Source organism: Alosa sapidissima, chromosome 24, assembly GCF_018492685.1.
Source record: "Alosa sapidissima isolate fAloSap1 chromosome 24, fAloSap1.pri, whole genome shotgun sequence".
In the NCBI taxonomy this organism is placed as follows: domain Eukaryota; kingdom Metazoa; phylum Chordata; class Actinopteri; order Clupeiformes; family Clupeidae; genus Alosa; species Alosa sapidissima.
The window spans coordinates 955275-975936 of NC_055980.1; the positions used below are offsets into that span (position 1 = coordinate 955275).

The 20662-nt window shown below is 40.4% G+C and overlaps 1 protein-coding gene across 2 annotated transcripts in view; it reads right to left on the reverse strand.

Annotated features, from left to right (window-relative positions):
* acadsb (acyl-CoA dehydrogenase short/branched chain) overlaps positions 1 to 20662 on the reverse strand; it is a 151873-nt gene that overhangs the window by 56924 nt on the left and 74287 nt on the right. For both annotated transcript variants that reach the window (XM_042082663.1, XM_042082662.1), the window contains exon 5: positions 18138 to 18308. In XM_042082663.1, coding sequence (XP_041938597.1) covers positions 18138 to 18308 — 171 coding nt within the window. The remainder of the gene's footprint in view (positions 1 to 18137; positions 18309 to 20662) is intronic.

A 20662-nucleotide genomic window follows, 5' to 3' on the forward strand; every position in this document is an offset into this window, starting at 1 on the left:
AAGTCCTCACTATAATATTTTACTGTTAAACAATTTAACCCTTTAAACTACTGAACTTTTTAACTGTTCAGCCATTGTAACTGTTACTTGTCATCAACTATGACTCCTACCCACTGTAGCTAGTTAGCTAAGTTAGCTAAGTCACATGGTTAGCATGTTAGCATGCTAGTTAGCATTTTTAGCAAAACTGCTTAAAATGATTAGCTAAGTTAGCTAAGTCACATGGTTAGCATAGTTAGCATGCTAGCATGTTAGCATGCTAGTTAGCCTTTTTAACAAAACTGCTTAAAATGATTAGCTAAGTCACATGGTTAGCATGCTAGCATGTTAGCATGCTAGTTAGCATTTTTAGCAAAACTACTAAAAACGATTAGCTAAGTAACATGGTTAGCATAGTTAGCATGCTAGCATGTTAGCATGCTAGTTAGCATAGTAACTTTGTTAATATTATTATCTTTGTTAACATAGTTAGCATAACTGCTAGCAAACATTAGAGCCATTCCAACTGTCAGTTATCGTCAACTATCTACCTAAATAATTTAACCATTTAAACTATCCACCTATTTAACTGTTCAGTCATTCCAACTATATTAAACCTCATCTACTTAGCAACCAATATAGTTTGTTTTTACTCTGTATGATATTTTACATCATATTTTTGCATTTTCATGCACTGTATTTCCTTCAGGAAATGCTTTTCTAGTTGTCTATTTTTATTCTTCTTCCGACCAAGTTTGACGTTTAATGACACTAAAACCACTGAACCATTTGACGTCATTCAAACACTCTTACAAAGGTCTTGTAACAGACAATTGTACAATGTATTTTTTACATTTGTGAACTTTATACTTTTTGAGATATTTACGATAAAAGAGCAACAAATTCCCACTCAGTTTCTGAAGTTAACATTGACCGCTGTGGCGGCAACTTTTAGCATTATGACGTAACCTGCAGCTGAAAGCAATCAGCCACTGCAATCAAAGATCCTTAAGCTCCGCTTTAACCCTCTCTGCTGCAATCTCTCTACCACTGGAGATGTGAGTCTTCTGAACGTTCGTCTTAACGCCTGCCGTGATCCCACTTTAGCCTACTTGCTCGTAACTGACTGTCCTTCTCTACTTACAGACAAGGTTAAGTGGTCAGTTTTTTGGCATTTGACTCATTTATGTCGTCAAACATTATGTTGTATGAAATGATAGGTCACAAATAGCCAAAGTAACGTTATCAGCGTTAATAGGCCTAGCAGCTACTGTATGTCGTCAACTTTAAAGTGACCGGTTAGCCGTAGGTTTCGATAACGTTAGGTAACGACAATCAAACCTAACATTGCTCCCAGCTAATCACTGACGTTAACGTTACATTTGCTCACTAACCAGCATTAACGTTAACGTTAACCAGATACAGTAGTCTAGCCCAGCGGTCCCCAACCACCGGGCCGCAGGACATTCCTAACCGGGCCGTAGCCTACGACATGAGTTTAAAAAAATGCATGCGAACTAAACTAAATTTAATTCGCAATAATGTCACGTTTTTACATGGCATAGGTCTATATGCAGTTGTTTGATTGCACGCATGTTTGCATTTTGCAAGGTCTATTTTCTTACGTCTGTCTGTCCCGCCTTCAACACTTTTACATATTGCTTTCAGCGCTGCGCAGCCTCAGGTCAGCTCACTTCACTTGATCAGTTCTTGGCGAACGGTAGTGTCACACGAAGTTAGCTAAACTGCTAGAATGAGCAACAAAAAACAAGCATCTTTAGCAGGTCACTGGCCAGAGTGTTTGAGTTGCGAGAGCCGCTGCAGAGATTTCTTACAGAAAAAAAGTCACCGTTAGCTGCACATTTTAGTGATGAGGACTGGGTGTCAAAACTCGCTTACCTGTGTGACATATTCGGGTTGCTTAATGACCTCAACCTGTCACTCCAGGGGAGAATGACGACTGTCTTTAAACTGGCAGATTAAGTCGCTGCATTTAAAGCAAGCTTGATTTGTGGGGACGACGAGTAGACCGGGGTGTATTTGATATGTTCCAAACAGTAGTGGGGGTTTTGGGAGAGACTGAGGCAGGGCCCTTTCTCTCGCAGCTGGTGTGCGATCACCTTGTTGCGCCCATCCTCCCATCCTCCAAAGATCCACGGCAAACCAATGAGTGGGTCCGCAACCCATTTGTCAATATCCCGAATACTCCTAACTTGTCAGCGCAGGAGGAAGAGCAGTTGATCGAAATTGCAAATGACGGTGGTCTTAAGAGTGTGTATAAGGAAACCTCTCTGGCGGGTTTTTGGATCAAAACCAAAGCAGAATATCCCGAGATAGCCGTAAAAGCGCTGAAAACGTTTCCCACCACGTATCTATGCGAGGCCGGGTTTTCGGCAATGACTGCAACTAAGACCAGACTGCAACTAAGACCAATCAACTGGACATTTCAAACACACTGAGGGTGTCACTGTCTTCCATCACCCCCAGATGGAAGCTTCTTGTTGCAGGGAAACAAGCAGGGCTCACACTGATTATATTCGTAATGCACATTTAGTTCCCATGTTTTGTTCCCATATTTTGTTAAGCATGTTCACACTTTAGCTTCAAGTTGTTCAATATTCATAGTTCATATTGTTCAATTTTCACTTCTTCAAGTTCACGTTTTTCACAAGAGATCGTTACCTTCACTGTTCATACATAACTGGAGCTAGTTCTTTTCAAGTAATGCATGCACAACACATATGGAACATGGAACCCCCAACCCCCCCCCCCACGGTCCGTGAAAAAAAAAATAGGAATCAAACCGGTCCATGGTACATAAAAGGTTGGGGGCCCCTGGTCTAGCCTAATCATATTGTACAGATACTATCTGGCTCTTGATTAAATACACCTGTGGAAAGGGACCTGATAAAAGCCATACTGTTTGGAAACGGACCATATGACCTAAGTATTGTTAAAACATAGTACAGAAGTTGAGGTATAACGTTTGTGTCGTCAACATAGGCTACAGCGTATGTTTACTTGGCCTAGGCGAACGTTACTGATTTCTGCATTATTCTGGCCTAAAATTTAAAGTGTAGCCTGGAACACAAATCAAGCTTCCCAGTTGTAGTACATCCTAGAGTAGGACTACATCGTAATCTGTAGAAAAAATGTGGATGACAGACCTAGCAAGCTGTATAAGCTATAGTTGGTTATCAAGATACATAATATCAGAATGGTCCATCCTTAAGACTCAGTTTCTGATCATCAACAGCAACAACACACACAAAGTGCCTACAAAGTGTTCTAAGCTGTTTGGCTATCAACTATCCTTAAACTGAAATGAATAAAACACAAAATGTTGCTTTGTTTGCAACAAAATACTATAGGCTAGTATATTTAACTACCATTACAGATTTATGGTGCAACAACCTCACTTAAATATCTAAGTTGTATTGAACAATTGTACACATTCTTTGATTTTGGTATAACTCTAACTTGTTTGCTTTTGTTTTTTAGGTTCCAGACCAGACCAGTGTGGTGATGACTGTGTATTACATTACGTGTGCCTGTCTGTGTGCACATCCTGCCAACCATACGTCGCTGACATTAACAACATTCATTCCTAAAAACATGTGACCATATATACCTTTGAACTATATTGAGACGTAGATCTGAGAGCTACGCTGAGACATTCTGAGTATTATATTGTTACAGGAGGACTATAGTGACAACTATATGAAGCATGCACACATTTGAATCATACCTGTTCTGTGACATCTGTAAAACTTAGCTGTGCTGTTAGAACTCTGTTTTTAGACCTGAGCTGTGCTGTGTGAAAATTAAGATTCTAACCTAAGTTCTGTCTAAAACTGATCATCTGAAGGGCTGAATCTTATTCTTCAGTCTATATCACCACCAAATGTGACCTATTACTATTAACAGAGACCTCTAGCTCTTGCTGCCAGTTCAGAATTACCACTGATAAATAGATCTGTCTTAGGATAATATGATTGGCATTATCAAGTTCTGTAAGAATGCAAATTCAGTAGACATCTGGTTTCTCCCTAATCATTATTGGGTAACTTTAAAAATGGTTTCAACAACTATGATATTTTTTACTTACATTGCTTACATTGTTGAGTGTGTTCATACTGCTGTATTCTGCTGTATTAAAACAATGTTGTGGTTTTCAAGAATACTGTAAGTCTATGTAATCTGAATAATTATACTGTAAGTAATATGATATAAACAGCAGCTTTTCTGCATTTACATGCAATGGTAATTCCCTGGAATTACATTTTCTAGTTATTATTCTTCTTACCAAATTTGACGTTCAAAGGCTTTAAAACCACTGAACCATTTGACGTTATTCAAACACTCCTACAAAGGTCTTGTAACGGACAATTGTACAATGTATTTTTACATTTGTGACATTTTTGAGATATTTACGATAAAAGAGCAAGAAATTCTTATTCCCCTTATTCAGCCCCGCCCATTTTTTAAAATTCCACGTTGTCTTTAAACTTCCGGTCGGCTAGCTATGTCTAGTTAGCTTCATTGGGATAACACGGCAGAAGAGGATAGAGAGGCTAACTTACAGAACAGCCGCTCCAGTTTTTTCCTAACTTCAGATAGGAAAGCTGTATAACAGAAATGTCTTAAGTCACCAAAATCCTAAATAAACGTTCCTAACTTTAGGATGACCCATAATATATGATGCCAGTCATCTCGATAGAGCTCTGCGATCTCAATGTATCGCAATGGATGTACTGCTCAATCGGAAGTTCGGAGACAATGTGGGCAAAGCTAGCGCCCCCATGTTTGCGCGCGGAATAAGGTGAATAGAGTTAACATTGACCGCCGTGGCGGCAACTTTTAGCATTATGACGTGATCAACAGCTGAGCAGAGCTACCTGGAGCTGTGAATCTGCTGAACGTCTTTGCCTGCTGTGCCGTGGTGACTTTATTTGTTTGTGAAACTCTCATTCAGAGGCACATTTCTTTACAATTACAGACACGGTAAGTGTTCCGGTTTTTGGTATTTGAGTCATTTATGTCGTCAAACATTATGCGTATGAAATGTATGAAACAAATAAACTACACTAATGTTATAACGTTAGGTAACATTTTAACATTAGTGAATTATTTGACGTTAGCACCTTGCTACGTTGATTATGTAAGGAAACCCACTGTTAATCAACGTTAATATGTCGTCAACTTTATAGTGACCGGTTAGCTGTAGGTTTCAATAGCTAACGACAAACGTAGGCCTAATGCACTAACGTTACATTTGTTCATTAGGCCTAGTCTACTAACCAGCAGCGTTTTAACTAGAACGTTAACATAAACCAGAGAAGTAGGCATACAGATATGGCTCTGATTTTATTCGACCAAATTTGTAACGTTGTTCACCGCTTGTTTGTGTATCAAATAGTCCATGGCTACGTTTTCATTCTACGCTCCTGATTCTTACGTAGCCTAAGTAAACACTTATCACGGTATGCCATCATATATATTGATGAGTTTCATCAGGTCCCTTTCCACAGATGTATACAATCAAGCACCTAGATTATGAATGCATTTGGTGCTTGATTAATACTCCTGTGGAAAGGGACCTATATGAAAGCCATGAATAGGCTACTGTTAGGACAAATGCAGACATCATGACGAACATGATCCTACGTGTGATCCTAGAAATGTCACCGGTCTCTCAAAGTCCTGCTGGCCTCATCTAGAACATCTAGCGATCGTCTGTCGACCCTTCTACCTGCCCCGTGAGTTTACTTCGGTAATTTTCAACGGTCTACATTCCTCCACAAGCCAACACAGATGCTGCGGTTTCAGAATTGCAAGAAGTGTTAAATAGACAACAACACACGCACCCTAAAGCTGCGCTTATTGTGGCCGGTGATTTCAATCAAGTACATCTGAACCGGTCCATGCCTGAATTTATTCAACACATTCACTTCCCTACACGTGGTGACAACACACTGGATCATTGCTACACACAGTTCAAGAACAGTTACAAAGCTAAGTCTCTACCAGCTTTCGGAAAATCAGATCATGCCGCTGTTTTCCTACTTTCCAGAAACACTGTGTCTCCTTCCACTTCTATGCTGATGATACACAGATGTACCTGCCCATTAGTTCCTCTGATCCTAGTATGCTGAATTCCTTAAATGAATGTCTTTGTGACATAAAAAACTGGATGTCAAACAATTTACTCCAGTTGAATTCTGACAAAACAGAAGTCCTCATCATTGGATCCCAGCACATAGTGAAACAAATGATACCATCCTTAGGTCCCTTTCAATTTTTAGACTGTGTAATACCTGTTGCAAAGAATCTTGGTGTCTGGTTTGACAGTAATTTAAGCTTTGAACGTCACATCACAAAGCTCATACAGTCTTGTTTCTATCACCTCAGAAATATTTCCAAGATTAGTTCCATCTTAACTTTTAAAGACACTAAGACCATTATACATGCATTTATTTCTTCACGCCTGGATTACTGCAATAGTCTTTTTTCTTGTCTGAACCAAAAATCTGTAAAGAGACTTCAAACTGTTCAGAATTCAGCTGCCCGGCTTCTTACTAAGACAAAGTACTGTAATCACCTTACTCCTGTTTTAGCCTCACTGCACTGGCTCCCAGTAAGCTTTAGAATTGATTTTAAGATTCTTCTGATTACTTTTAAAGCCCTACATGGCCTGTCTCCCAACTACATATCTGATCCCCTAGTACCTTATACACCTGTGCGTACTTTAAGATCATCTGGTAGTGGTTTCCTAACTATTCCTAAGGTCAATCTCAAAACTAAAGGGGAGAGAGCATTTAGTGTCAGGGCACCTAGGCTCTGGAATGACCTGTCTGATGAAATCAGGTCAGCCAAGTCAGTATGCTCTTTTAAATCCCTCCTTAAAACTCATCTTTACAAGCAAGCCTTCCTTAGTTTTGTTTAAACTACTCTAAACAGACTCCAGCTGGTCCAAAATGCTGCAGCCATATTACTGACTGGATCTAAGAAACGTGACCACATTTCACCTGTGTTGGCTAAACTGCACTGGCTTCCTGTGGAACAAAGAATTATTTTTAAAATTCTTCTGTTTGTTTTCAAAGCTTTACATGGTTTAGCACCTCAGTATTTATGTGATCTTAATTCCTTACTGTCCTCCTAGATCTCTTCGATCATCTTCCCAGTGTCTTTTTTGTGTTCCTTCTGCCTCTCTTAAATCCAAAGCTTTCTCTGTCTATGCTCCCCAGCTTTGGAATAGCCTTCCTGATGTTGTGAAATCCTGCCCCACTATTAGTAGTTTTAAATCCAACCTAAAGACCTACCTCTTCTCCCTAGCTTTTATCACTCCCTGACCTCTCCCTTTTTTTAATATGTGTATATGTATGTATATGTATTATTGTTATTATTATTATTATTATTATTATTTTATGTAAAGCACTTTGGTGCAATGCTATTGCTTTGAAATGTGCTATATAAATAAATTTGACTTGACTTGACTTTGTGTTAAGTTTATTAAATTTTATTTCAGTGTCAAGTTTTATTTCAGTATCCTAAGTTTTATTTCAGTGTCAAGTTTTATTTCAGTAAGTTTTATTTCAGTGTACGTTTATTTTCCTTTTTCAAATTTATGTTAAGTTCTAATTGAATTAGCATATATTATTTGATTGTTATATTATTATGTCTTATTTGCATTTTCATTTATGTTGATATTGTACAGCACTTTGTAACTTTGTTTTGAAAAGTGCTATATAAATAAAGATTATTATTATTATTATTATTATTATTATTATTATTATTATTATTATTATTATTACTGCCTATGTACAAACAGAGAAGTCAGACGGACCCCCCAGTGATGAAGGAGGTCAAGCGCTGGACTGACCAATCGGAAGCCAGGCTACAGGATGCCCTTAGCAACGTTGACTGGGAGATGTTCAAGACGAACTCTGCTGACATCAATGAGTTTACGGAAGTATCATTGAGTTACATCAATATGCTAACTGATTCAATCATCCCAACTGTAAAGATCCGAAGCTTCCCTAACCAGAAGCCATGGGTGGATAGAGAAGTGAGAACGGCATTAAAGACACGCACCATGACTTATAATGCTGGGCTTATTTCAGGGGATATGACAGATTACAAAGCAGCATCTTGTAGTTTATGTAGAGCTATTAAAGATGCTAAGCGGCACTATAAAGACAGAGTTGAAGCTGATTTCTTGGAGGGTGATCAAGCACGAGTGTGGAAAGGACTCCGAACCATCACTGGCTTTGAAAGAAAGTCCCCTCCTATGATGAATGTGAGTAAAGCCCACCCTGATGAACTTAATGCTTTTTATGCTCGCTTTGACATGAAAAACACAGGCTATCTTGCACTAGCTGCAGCATGTGAAGCAAATGAGGATGCACCTTTCTGTGTCTCTGAGGTCGATGTGAGCAATGCCTTTAGGAGGGTTAATTGTAGAAAAGCTGCTGAACCAGATGGAATTTCTAACAGGATTTTGAAATCCTGCGCTGCTCAGTTAGCTCCTGTGTTCACTTATATCTTTAACACATAATTGGCTCAAGAGACAGTTCTTACTTGCCTCAAGCAGTCTGTTATTGTTCCAGTACTGAAAAACAAAAGTCCATCATGTCTGAATGACTACCGCCCAGTAGCCCTGACGTCTACAGTAATGAAGTGTTTTGAGAAGCTTGTGAAAAACATTATCTGCTCATCCCTCCCTGCCTGCCTCCTTCGACCCCCTCCGATTTTCTTAGAGTCAACAGGTCTACAGAGGATGCCATCTCAAACCTCATGCACACCACCTTAACTCACCTGGAGGAGGGGAATGGGAATTATGTGAGGATGCTGTTCATTGACTTTAGTTCAGCATTCAACACGATAGTACCTCTCACCTTGGTCACAAAGATGAAGGCCTTAGGACTGAACACTACCCTGTGTCACTGGATATTTGACTTCCTCACCAACCGTTCACAAGTGGTTAGAGTGGGGGGTCTGACATCTGACTCATTAACCATCAGCACTGGTGCTCCCCAAGGCTGTGTTTTGAGTCCACTGCTGTACAACATCTACACACATGACTGCAAAGCCAACAGTAGTCATACCTCCATCATCAAGTTTGCAGATGACACAGTGATCTTGGGCCTGATTAGTAACAACAATGAACAGCTCTACTTGGATCAGGTTGATGAGGTGGCACAGTGGTGTCAATCTAACAGCTTGACACTGAATATCAATAAAACCAAGGAAATGGTAGTGGATTACAGAAGGCAGCAGCAGAACTACAGTTACACTAATGATCAGCGGGCAACCTGTAGAGAGAGTCACAAGTTTTAAATACCTTGGTGTCCACATTACTGAAGACTTAACATGGACTGTTAACACTCAACATGTTCTGAAGAAGTCCAGACAACAACTCTACTTCCTTCGTCAGCTAAGGAAAATCAAAGTTTCTACATCCATCATGAAGGCCTTCTACACTTCAGCGGTTGAGAGTGTTGTAACTGGTAGAATCATCACCTGGTATGGGAACTCCACAGTTAGAGATTGTAGTACTCTGCAGAGAGTAGTGCGCTCAGCTGAACGTACTCTACAAGATATCTATTCCAGAAGAGTACTCAGATTACAAAGATTCTGAAGGACTCTTCTCATCCTAACAATGGATTATTCCTACCGCTGAAATCAAGAAGACACCTATGTAGTCACAAAGCCAGAACTGAGAGACTCAGAAGTTTTTAATCCCCAGGCCATCCGAACTCTGAACTCACACTATACTGACTTTGCACTCATTCACTCCTCAGCACTCATGCCCCCCAATCCCCCACCACTCCACACACACCTACAAGCACCTACAAGACTTTTAGCACTTTTACATCCCTCTCCCTATGCTATAGACCAGGGATGTCAAAGTCAAATACATTAGAGGGCCAAAAAAACAAATTTGCTACAAGCCGAGGGCCGGACTGGTTCAATGTTTATTAAAACATATTAAAATGACTGCACGTAACCTATTGAACCAAGACGTGTACTGTATTTTATTTAATGATTAAATTAATAATGACTGTGACTGGAGTGCGGGCAAAGTTTGCACAGAAATGTACGATTTTTCCCATCCTCACCGACCTGGTCATAAAACTTGTTTAAATGATCATACGATGCCTCCTTGCTGCTTTGTCGTCTACATCAGCCTCTCTCAAACTTCTTTGACCTGAGGCGCAGTCAAGGCATACTTTGGGGTCATAGGGCCCACCTACAGTGGGCAGTGCTTCGACTTGGCCAGCTTCACTCGCGGTCCGCGCGTGGGATCACGCGGTATCACGCGACTTTAATTTGTATTTTTCCAGTGAGACGCTGCAACAACCCAAACAACCGGTAGATGGCTCAAGTGAGCAGGGTGTCTCGTAAAAAGAAATGGAGCCTGGAAAACCCTACACAGACTTCACTACAGACTTTAGCAGACTGGTTTAGAAATAATGTAATAGCCAGAAATATGCCTGCCCTGCCCTAATAAAGAAATATTTGGTTAACTGCGAGTGAATCCCGTTTGCAGCCGTAGAGACGCAGGACAAATTAAACATTCTGGTTTTCTCCGAGTGCAACGATGATAGACAGACATCATTTGGACAAAATATAGAGTATTAACCTCCGTTGCTCAGCCAAATGCCTTCCTGTTACGTCCTGTTATCACGGAGTTACAGGCGATAAACGATTTTTGATGGTCACAAGTTTACTTCATTAGGGACTGTTCGTTATTTATTTAAGGGGCTACCGGAGGAGTTTTGGGAGCATTAGTCCAAAAAGACGTGACCCTCCCTCGCCAGCAATACATTTTTCTATGACCCTCCAAAGTGATTATGAAAAAATCACTGTCAACTTTTTCCGGGTTTATCGCCCACTGTATTTTAACGTTTTCACATATTTGGCCATACGCCGTTTATCATAGGCTATCACGAAACCAAACTACAAAGGCGAACACTTTAACAGGGGGAATTAATTGGGCATGAATCATGCTGAACGCTATTTCGCTACCTTAGAATAATAAGGTTCTATCTGCGTTTTGAGTAGGTACAACCGGGACGATTGAAACGGGGACGAATGAAACATTCCGGTTTTCTCCGAGTGCAACGATGATAGACAGTCATCATTTGGACAAAACATGGAGCATATTAACCTCAGCCAAACCTCAGCCAAATGCCTTCCTGTTACGTCCTGGTATCACGGAGTTACAAGCGATAAACGATTTTTGATGGTCACAAGTTTACTTTTAGTTTTTTTGGATTATTAAAGAGTGTTTTTCATTTCAAGGTTTGACTTCGTGCTTATTCAGTAGAGCATTTAGTGCTCTCCCCAATCCCAGACGTTCACATTGCATGTTTGTTTGTAATGGATGCAACCGCGAGATAGGCTATGCGTTTGACAATGAGTTGTTAACAGAACCAAGACATATAGCCCAGCAGCAATCTAGGGACTGATCGTTATTTATTGAAGGGGCCACCGGAGGAATTTTGAGTGCTTCAGTTGGAAGTTGACCCTCTCTTGCCTGCTAGAAATTGTTCAATGACCCTCCGACAGAATTGTTAAAAAAGACATGACCCTCCCCTGCAAATTGTCTTCCGCCCGCGCCACAGCCACACACTTTGTGATAACGTTTTTAAATCAATCTTTCCCGTGAGCTTGCATGCTACCAGTCCTTCCTTTTCAAATGTGTTGCGCCTGTTTGCACAATTTCACAAATAATCATATGTGATTAATAGTATGACAAATAATCCCTGTGCACGGGGACCGAAACAATGCATGCCAACTTTTTCCGTGTTTATCACGTATTTTAACTTTCCCCGCTGTCTTGCCGTTTTAATGTTTTCCCGTAGAATATCCCATATTTTAATACTCTCATAACAGCCCTGCCATCGGGCCTGTCTCTGTGTTGCCCTGTTGCTACCCCTTGCCCTTCCAACGAAACAGATGTCTTCAAATCATCGTTTTCCTTGCTTGAAGGCGAACTTAGAGTGATGTTAACCTATTTAAGTTTAACGGCGCGATTGTCGTGAGAGCACGATTCATTGGCGCTTGCATGTTCGGCCTTATTATTCTTATTCTAGGTTACTGTCAGTGACTGCCGTGAGAGAAGCGGGTTCTGTGTTTCGTTCATGTCAGTGACTGACGCGAGAGAAGCGGGGTCTGTGTTGTGTTGTGTTGTGTTGCGTTAATTTATTTTCATTGGGCATACCGTGCCGTGCCGTCCACAGCTCTTCAGTTCTGACAAAGCCAAAATGACTCCTTTTGAAACAATGAGTGCAGGAAGCGCGTTTGTATGGTTATATTGCTTGACGGGGGGGGGGGGGGGTCCCAAGCAACTTTCAGCCATAAGGCTACTTTGAGAACATTTCAATTCACCCGACACTAATATTCAAAATGTTGAAAACTATTTCGGCATAGCCTATAAAGCAGTTTAATTAAATGGAATGTTAGTTGTAAACAAACGAGCTACTTGGTGAGGCTTGGCCTCACAGATGAGCTCGTGCCTTAGATGGCAGGAAAAATCTTCACGATAGGCCTATTAACTAACCACCCGATTCACGTTGGCTGGGGGGAAGGGGGGCCATCAGACAATTGTGCCCAGTTAATCCGGCCCTTCCCCCAAAAAATCCCACCTTCCCACCTCTGACAGCTTAAAAGAAGTCAAGAGGACTCCTTACTCACAGACCTATTCACAAACCTGCGGTTTTGAAAACCTATGCAGCTACAGGAGCTTCCAATCGCGAGGAAGCAATTTTGCATTGTAGGCATAACTAATATGCAATAACGCCGCCAACAACAACCAAAACTAGGCTAATCATTGTCAACATGTAAATTAAATGTAACATTATTGTGAATCAAATTAAAATGTTCTCTTTTGCAAACGTAGGCATAGTAACAGAATAATTGAATAATGTTACAAAGATACTAAATCAATCCGTATGTTTCATTGGGCTACTAGGCTATTTGTTTTGCCTTGATTCATTTAGGCTAGGCCTTTTTATTCAGGGGCCGTATTCACAAAGAATTTTAAGGCTAAAAGTAGCTCCTAACTGGCGAATTTAGGAGCAACTCCTAAAAATAATGGGCATGTCACTCCTAACTTTAGGACTCCTAATTTTTTCACAAAAAGTAATTCACGAAGCATTTTAAACCTAAAAGTAGCACCTAAGTCTGGGACAGCTTAAGTCGAGATGACTCCTAACTCACTAAGACCTATTCATAAACAGCTTTTTTGTGGCATTTTACGTTGCGATGTTTTGAAATAGCCTATGCGCAACAGGACCTTCCAATCGCGAGGGAACAATTTTGCATTCATAAAAGGGATGCAATAACGCCACGAACAACAACCAAAACTACTCATTGTTAACATGTAAATGAAATGTAACGTTTCATTGTGAATCAAATTAAAATGTTCTCCTCTTTGCAAACGTAGCCTAGGGATATGGTGACCGATTAATTTAATAATGTTGCAAAGGTAGGCTACTGCATCAATCCATAGGCCTATGTTTCATTAGGCTACTAAGCTATTTGTTTGGCCTTACTCTTTATTCATTTAGGCTAGGCCTTTTTATTCAGTTATTAATCATCTTCAGTCCTTCGCACTACTTGTGTAGTGCACGCATTCTCCGACCTGTCACCTGTCAGTCATCATCGGAAGAGAGGTGTTTGGAATTCCCGCGTTACAATCGTCAGCCAATCAAGGTGGTCACTTCAGTCAAGCTCGTGCATGAGTAATGACGTCATCCATAGCCACGAAGACTCACTCCTAGTTTAGGAGTTGTCTGAAAGGCTTTGTGAATAACTTTTAAGAGAAAACTCCAATCTAAAATCTTTAAGTGCGATTTAGGAGTAGCCTACTCCTAGTAGTAAGATAAACGCCTTTGTGAATAGCCTACGGCCCCAGTTATTCATCATCTTCCGTCCTTGTGTAGCGCACGCATTCTGAGACCTGTCACTCATCATCGTAAGGGAGGTGTTTGGAATCATGCCCGCATTACAATCATCAGCCAATCAGCCAATCAAGGTGGTCACGCTTGCCCATTTACCCAAATTAATGGTCGAATATTACTGATGATAGTGGAGATAACGTGTTCTCCCGAGGCTTTTGCAAGTCAGCATCTTCGACGGTAGTCTATTAAAAATATAAGTTTTCGATGTCCCAAACGGAGAGCCATACTTTATTGTTTGTAACGATCTCTATGCTACTCACAAAAATGTAGGCATGGGGGCATGATGAAGTAGGTTATCCAACTGTCGTGTGTTAAATTATTGTGATTACGAGCCAGTGGTTTTCAAACATTATGCGTGACTCGGACATCTAACTAAATGCAACAGGCTCATATCGTCCTCGTATTCGCAAAATGAGGACCAGTGTTTTGTCAAATTGCAAATAGCTATTCGTTTTAACTATTTTTTTTATGATAGTAGCCTATACAAAAAGCACTTCATACTATCTTAATCTTGGAATATGGGGAGGGAAGTGGCGCGTTTGCAGTCAGCCAAATATGAATGTAATTCTGCGGCATAAAGCAGATGTAATTGTTTATTGTACAGAAAAATAAAAATGACATGTCAAGCAGTCAATTGACTACATTGCAGTCAAGAAGTAGGGCAAATTAATTTACGAAACCAAAACGTGGGTCATAGTTGTCTAAGCCTCTATTGCGTAGCCTGTTAAAAACGTCGCCAGATAGTATTAAATCGGCAACAACATTGTTTTCTGCAGAAGCCTACCCAAGGCTACAGATTAATTCTGAACAGTTATTTCTCTACTGGCTCAATTATCACACCACTGTTTTGATTTGCGTAGTTGCGTTAACCCCAACACTGACAATAATGTAGACAGCAAATTTCGATTTCGATTTTCGTGTAGTCAAGCCTTAAGCCATACCCAAGTAGCCTAAATCGAGGTAATGTTTAATTATGCATGATTTATTTTGTTATTGAATTCGTAGGCTGGGATTACTCTCGGCAACAATTATGTAAGGGACGGCAGGCAGAGCGATGTACAGTGGCAGAGCGACGCACAGTGGCTGAAAGTGGTACTAAAGCTTCACGCAGCTTCACGCCGCGTAATGCGCGAATGAAGTGGTCATTTGAAAGCGATGCCCACTGTATATGAACCCACCCCCTCCTCCCACCCCCCATCAAATTATCATAATGATATCACAATTATTATTATTTTTATACTATATTGCTATACATGCACTTCAAAACAGTCAATGTTTAAAGCACTAAGATTGTTCACAAAAGTTTGTGAAAACACGCACATCAGAGTACTGCTTTACTAATGTAAAATACAATTAGGCCTACAATAGTTTCATTGTTTTTGCATTGTTGCATGATGCTTGCATGAGAAATACTTCTCAAAACAACAGCAGTTATATGGGTGCTGTTGTTTTGGGATGTTTCACTCATGCAAGCATCATACACTGATTGGATATTTATATGCTAATTACATTTAATTTTAATGCCTGAATGTAAGGATTCAGGAAACACAATATCCAGCTTTTGTGAATGGTAAATGGCGGATCAGATCATGTGTAAATCACTGATCTGGAGATCTTTAACTATCTTTAACTAAGACTAATTAATAGCTTATGGCTTATAATACTTAATGCCAAATATAGTCTGTGCTCTGTTTTTTATGGAAGTTGCATAAATCCACGTCGTTCTATTAAATGTCGTTTCATAATTAAATAGCCTTCCAATAGGTTGAAGCTTAGCTTTGCTACCAACGTGCACACGCATGCATTGAATAAACACCCATACCACGACTTAATTCTATGCCTCTATGTTTGATGACACCAAACAAGTATTTCCAACTAATTGCAGAAATGTTTGTTTTCTTTTTCTGTCCGCGGCTCCTTGATCAATTGCGCAGCAAATTATCAGACGATGGCCCGGGAATAATTTCACTCTGCAGACCATTGTCCACATTGCGGACCGCGGCCCATAGTTTGACAAATGGTGACCTGCATGCTGCCATATTAAGGCAATTATCTGACACCCTATTCAACGAAGTTAAACTGAAAGAGTGTGCCGTTCACAGACACCAGAATGAACGAGTTCGTAACGTTCAACAGGCAGTGGTAGGCTAATACAGTAACTACGTTCAGTTCACGTTCGCTCAAAATATGAACGTGTTCAGGCACAACACTGGGGAGGGGGGTAGCTGAAAGTTGACATCTGCCCTGACTGAATACTGATGAATAATGAAGCTGAGGCCCACTTGCGGCGCCGCAGTGAGTTCGTGGGCTACCGTTGCATTGTGGGAAATGGAGTATTGGTGCGTGCAAAACAGCAGCCGGCGGCTGTGGCCTGCGGGTCGGTTCTAATACTAATCAAATATCATCCCGGGGCCCGTAGATAATTAATTCCCTTGACTTTGACATGTCTGCTATAGACCTTTTATTTATTTTCTTATTTCATCACACGTCAAAACACACACACACACATATCTAACTTTCTCCAACTTTTGCACATCTCCATAGAACTTTTTATTTATTATTTTTGATTTCTCCTCCATCTACCCATGTCTTTGATTGCCTAGCCTTTCTGTCCCCCCACCCCACCCCCATACCCAACACACACACTTACATCATCACTGTCATCACCTCACATAAATACAGCACACTGCTTGCTACAGTAAGCCTCCTCTACATACTTGCTGCACACTGGCCCCCCCCCCCTACATACACAGCACATTGTCTTCAGGATCTTCTCCAACACACATCCTCTACATACTTACAGCACACTGCCCACACCTACCCACACACACACACACACACACACACACACACACACACAGTCACAGCTCCACTCCCCTTCCGCCCACACACACACATCTTCACTGTCATCACTCACATACATCATACATACAGTACTCTGCTTGCAATAGTAAGTCCCTTCACCATACTTGCAGTACACTGCCTCCCCTCTCTCCCCTACATACACAGCACATTATTTCATCAGGAAGCTTCTCCAACACACATCCCCAACATACTTACAGCACACTGCCCTCTCCCCACATACACAGCACACCGTGAGCCGTGGATCTGCCCAAGGTTTCTTCCTTGGTAAGGGAGTTTTTCCTTGCCCCTGTTGCTCTTGGGTGCTCCTTGTTGGTGCCCCCCCCCCATCCCAATCCTCCCCACCTTTCTTATGCTGCCCTTGCCACTTAATCTACTAAACCCCTCTACTACTGCACTTTTTACCCCCCCCCCCCATAAATAGGCTGACACCAGATATAATTTCGCTGCATTTCTTACTTCCAGTAACTATATGCATGCGACAATAAACTTCCTTGTATCCTTGTATTCCTTGTATTGTTTTGGCATAACTGTTAAACCTGTTTGCTTTTGTCTTTTAGGTTCCAGACCAGACCAGTGGTGATGACCATGTATGACATTACGTGTGTGCCTGTCTGTGTGCACACCTGTCAACCATACATTTCTGACAATGTTGCTAGCAACATACCTACTAACATACATTCTTACAAACATGTGACCATATCTCAACATATCTGTGCACATACCATTTATCTATCTATCTATCTATCTATCTATCTATCTATCTATCTAGTTTCTCCCTTACCATTATCATTATTGGTTAACTTTAAAATCGGTTTCAACAACTTTGATTTTTTGACTTCAAGCTTGCATTAGTTGTTAAGTGTTCATTACTGTGTTCTGAGTATTATTCTGCTGTTTCTGCAGTACTGTATTAAAACAAATGTTGATCAATATTGAATTGACAATTTATTTGTACTGACTGTCATATACTCTCAGCTAACATCCAACCAAGTAAGTGGTTTTCAAGAATACTATAAGTCTATGTAATCTGAATAATCATACTGTACTGTAAGTAATGTTATACATAGCAGTTTTTACATTTACGTGCAATGGTAATTCCCTGGAATTACATTTTCTAGTTCCAACTGTGATCCCCTGAGGTTATATTAACATAATCAAATACACTAATGGCAGTGTTCTACTGTCCACTAATATTCCTGATACATGTATATGTTTGTAAGACAGTGTTTAAACATGTCTCTTTTATAACCCCTTTCTCCTCTTAGGAAAATAATTCAGTTTCTACTTACAAGAACAAAAGATACAAATGCAAAACCAACTTACAGCAGAGGGATCTACGTTGGCCATCACCAGGAACACCCCAGCATGCTCTGCATTACTGATCCACATCTTTGAGCCATTAATAATGTAATAATCTTTGCACTTTTCTGCACGAGTCTTGAGGGAGAAAGCATCACTTCCAGATTCTGCCTCTGATAAACAGAAACTACCCACCTGTAGGTTAGAAAGTCAGATTTGTAAACAGTATTTACACTTGTTTGTTCTTATGGGAAAAGAAAAAGAGGTTAATGAAACAAGATTAAATATTACATTACAAACAGAACTTTTAATGACATTTTGAGTCTGTTAAGAGGTAAAAAAAAGGGCACATTTAGATGATGCCCCCAAACCTAGCATTGTACCTGACTGGGAGTACTGGCCATTAGCTGCAGCTACTCCAGTTTGGTAGCACTGAATTTGGTCGTTTTTTTTTTTCCTATCAACAGTTTTCGGTGATGTCTAGCGATCAAGATGCATGCAAAAATTGACCATATTTCTCCTTTAAGGGCTGCCCACTGCTCCAGATGTGTATGTGTGCTCCTAGTGTGGGTGTGCTCCTAGTGAGCTCACTGCTCTGAGTGTGTGTATGACTACCCCACAGGTGGGTAAAATGCAGAGAACAAATTTCCAGTTGGAACTTCCAGTATAACTTACCTTATTTTACAGCTAAGACCAGTGAAATAGCCATTGTTTGTGCGTGTTACCAGATGGTGGCGCTATGTCAGACATGCTTTTTGGGAATGGGATTATCATTATGATAATAATCAATAACTTTGAAATAATTTCCTGTTGGTCAACGTCGGTTCTCGTGCATCCCCAGGTAAGTGAGAAGCAACGGACTGAAACACGGTATGAAAGCATCGAGGGGGGAAAAAAATATTTTCTTAGCACGGCGACAAGTTCCGTGTTTATATATATATATCAGGGTTTCCGTTGTCCGGTAATTACCGGTCATTGGCCGAAAAAAAAAATGAAATGTCCGACAAAATTAAATCTCTCCGGTCAAATAGTCCGATTGAAATTGGCTAATAATCCCGTCCCCCTAACGCAATCTGAATTTGAGAATAAGCCTTAAAATGTAAGCCTATTTTACGGCAATACGTCCTTTGTTTTTAAATTAACAGGCTCTACCGTTGTAACGTTCTAACGTGAAAGTTATTAACCACATGGTGGTTCAAGTTTCTGCCTGAAATTGCACTGTGCCTATTTATGAGGGCATTGTTCCCACCTCTTTTGGGGCCTACCATCAAATGTTGGACCTCTACAGAAAGCTGAGAACAAATCAAACTAACTGTGTGATGTACTGGCACAGAGTTACAGAGGCTAAAATATAGTTTTTTCTTTCTGCCGGATTACAAGCATCTCTGAACTGACCACATTTCAGCCCTCTAGGTCACTTGATATCACTTAGAAACACAACTGAGCCCTAGCACCAGGTCTTGTGAAGCTGTGTGCAAAAGTAGATCAATATAGCATGAAAATATGAGTGCTTTAGACCATTATTTGCCAAGGTATGCTCATGCGTTTTGTAAAATGCCTATTGAAATTCCCCATAGGACTTTTGGTTATCCAAAATGCATACTGACAAATCAAATGCTTACTGCACATGAACCCCTTTGTGTAGAAGCATAATCCTGGTCTCAAATAAAAGGTAACACTTTGAGGTTTCTTGTGGACTATTTAGATTGTATAGCAGGTGTTCTGATATGATATGGTATGGTAAATATGGAATAATTACAATTATTAGAATTATTGTTCTCGGTTAACCATTTCTTGCCTTGTTTAGCTGTATGTTTAGGATCATTGTGTGGTCTAATGGTCCAATGCCGCCTATTGGGGCAGGTCTCTTGACAGACAGCCAGGTTTTCTCCTTCAAAATTCTCAATTTGCCCCTTGTTTTAGTGTTACAGTACCATTTACTTTGAGAAGTTCACCTGGTCCCATTGTCTGAAAAACACCCAAAACTAATACATTTCTATAGCTATTCTCCCCATTGTGGATGGTGTTTTGGTGGTTGAAATGTTCACTTCATCTCAAAATGGATCAGTTGGTCATCTTGGATGCTGATCATGGATCACTCTTCTCCAAACATGCACAACTCAGCTAAACCTTTATAAGGGCACACCTGGAAAAAGAATTTAGCTTTCGCTTTTTTTTTTTTTTGACCCAGGGACATGGCCTGAGATTGGCATAAAAAAATGTCCACTTCAATTCACCCTTCGCTAAGTCCCACCATCCTTAGTTACTGTTGCTATGCCTGACAAGCTTTAGCACCCTGCACTTCTACTACATAGGGGGAGAACCGGGACTTTTCAATGAAATGTCATTTACAAACACATCGTACCACACTGAAAGCTAATATTTTGTCACTAAAAACCTACATCTGTCCTCTGTCAAATACAGTTGGAATTTATTTCAGCTCTGAACAAAACCGTTCATGAGTTATTTAAGCAGAAGTCGAATGTGCATTTTGTTTCATTCGACTCTCCTGGCCAGAATGAATGGAACGAATGGGGGAACGAAAGAAA